Below are 1,890 nucleotides of genomic sequence, written 5' to 3' on the forward strand. Positions count from 1 at the left end.
CGCAGCTTTTCTCAGCTTGTTTAACTCCGACACTGAACAGATACCGCTGTGTGACGCAGCTTTTCTCAGCTTGTTTAACTCCGACACTGAACAGATACCGCTGTGTGACGCAGCTTTTCTCAGCTTGTTTAACTCCGACACTGAACAGATACCGCTGTGTGACGCAGCTTTTCTCAGCTTGTTTAACTCCGACACTGAAGAGGAGGACTTCGATGGTTTCAGTGCGCCGGAGGACGATGAATGAGATGTTTTCTTGAATCAGAAACTGTTAAAGAAAACTACCAAAATAAGGTCAGTTAAATGAACCGTATTCCTCCGAACTTTCATTCCTAAAGGTTTGCTTTTCATGTTTTGATGTTGAATTCACTTTTTTGACGACAATTTTGGGTGTAGTTTTTTTTATGTTGAGGGTGCGGCTTATAGTCCGGTGCGGCTTATATGTTAATGTTCGCGGGTTTTTTTTTTTTAAATGGCAGGTGCGGCTTATAGTCCGAAAAATACGGTAATCTTCAGAGCCAGGTCTGTGCCATGAACCTTACAAACTCTGCCAAGAAAAGTGATCAAATAGCAGAATTAGAGGCACACCGACTGCAGTTTTCTGGCCGATTCTGATTTTGGTCGATACAGATTTTTTTAAATAATTGAAACTGTCAGTAAGGTCAGAATACACCGTCAATGTTCCAATCTTATTGTATTTTAAAAGACTGAACATTGAAATAAAACAAACTTGTTTTAACTGGACATCAGGTAGTGCTCACAGCAGAGCAGAAGGAGTCAGTGGCTCAGATCTTATCTAAGTATCAGCCAATCTCAAAATATTAAGCAAATGGGGGCCGATAAATTGGTTGGCTGATTCATCGGTGCAGCCCTAAGTAAAATCCTGTCAGAAGCTGGTTGATGGAAGAAAAAACCTGTAGTTGAGGTGCAACTTGCTAAAGAGCTAAAGGAAGTTCCATGAAATATTAGCGGAGACATAAGGATCTGTTTATAACTGTATGTACATTTTATTAGAAAACTCATTCAAGACAAAAATCACTAAAAGCCTGCAGAGACTGGGCAGAGTGACAACACTAACCTGAGCCCAGCGGCGGTTCCTGCTGATCATGTGAGTGTTTGCCATGGAGCTGAAGAGGGTCTGGGGCTGCAGGTCCTCGGGGAGGCGGGTGAGGAACTGAGCAATGTGGATGAAGTCCATCTGCATCAAGACGTCCTCATACAGACGCAGGATGCCCAACCCCGTCCGAAACAAACTCTCCTCCCCGTCTCTGCAGAAAACGTCCCAGACTCGACACGCCACGTCCAGAGGGAGGGACTTACTGTACAGAGTGAAGATCCTAAACGACAAAGAGGAAAAAGACTCATCATTAGGAAAAAGAAACAGAAAACCCAAGAAAGGTTCATTTCACGTGTAAAATAATAAAATATAGCTGTCAACGCAAATTTGAAGAAAGTAGTTTATCTGCAGCAGCTGTACCTAAAAACAAATATATTAGCTACTGTTCGTCTTTCTTTTTGCTGTTTTTGCTGAAACAAAGATTAAAACCATTTATATACTGTCACCTTTGCATAAGAGGCTTTGATTCAAGTGATTACCTCAATTAAATTGGATTTATTTTAAAACATTTGTTATTATTGTTCCTGTTTTTCTTTGTTCATAACTTTACCTTAACAGTAAAATGTCAGAGCTTTAAGACAACAACAGGGTATACAGCGGGTAAAATAAGTATTGAACACGTCAACATTTTTCTCAGTAAATATATTACTAGAGGTGCTAATGACATGAAATTTTCACCAGATGTCGGTAACAACCCAAGTGAAGTTATTTGTAAAAATGTGGAATGGCACAGGGAAAAAGTATTGAACACATGAATAAAGGGAGGTGTAAAAAGG

General features: G+C 40.3%; 1 protein-coding gene across 1 annotated transcript in view; it reads right to left on the bottom strand.

Moving 5' to 3' along the window:
* Positions 1–1,075: 1,075 nt before the first annotated feature.
* The window catches only part of LOC106527980 (TBC1 domain family member 12), a gene marked incomplete at its 3' end in the record, with an annotated part of 52,932 nt that continues 52,117 nt past the window's right edge, over positions 1,076–1,890 (bottom strand). Inside the window, 1 exon segment of the mRNA XM_014023010.1 lies at positions 1,076–1,334. Within this exon segment, the coding sequence (XP_013878464.1) occupies positions 1,076–1,334 (259 nt within the window).

This window comes from Austrofundulus limnaeus, unplaced genomic scaffold (assembly GCF_001266775.1).
Source record: "Austrofundulus limnaeus strain Quisiro unplaced genomic scaffold, Austrofundulus_limnaeus-1.0 Scaffold353, whole genome shotgun sequence".
Taxonomy (NCBI): Eukaryota; Metazoa; Chordata; class Actinopteri; order Cyprinodontiformes; family Rivulidae; genus Austrofundulus; species Austrofundulus limnaeus.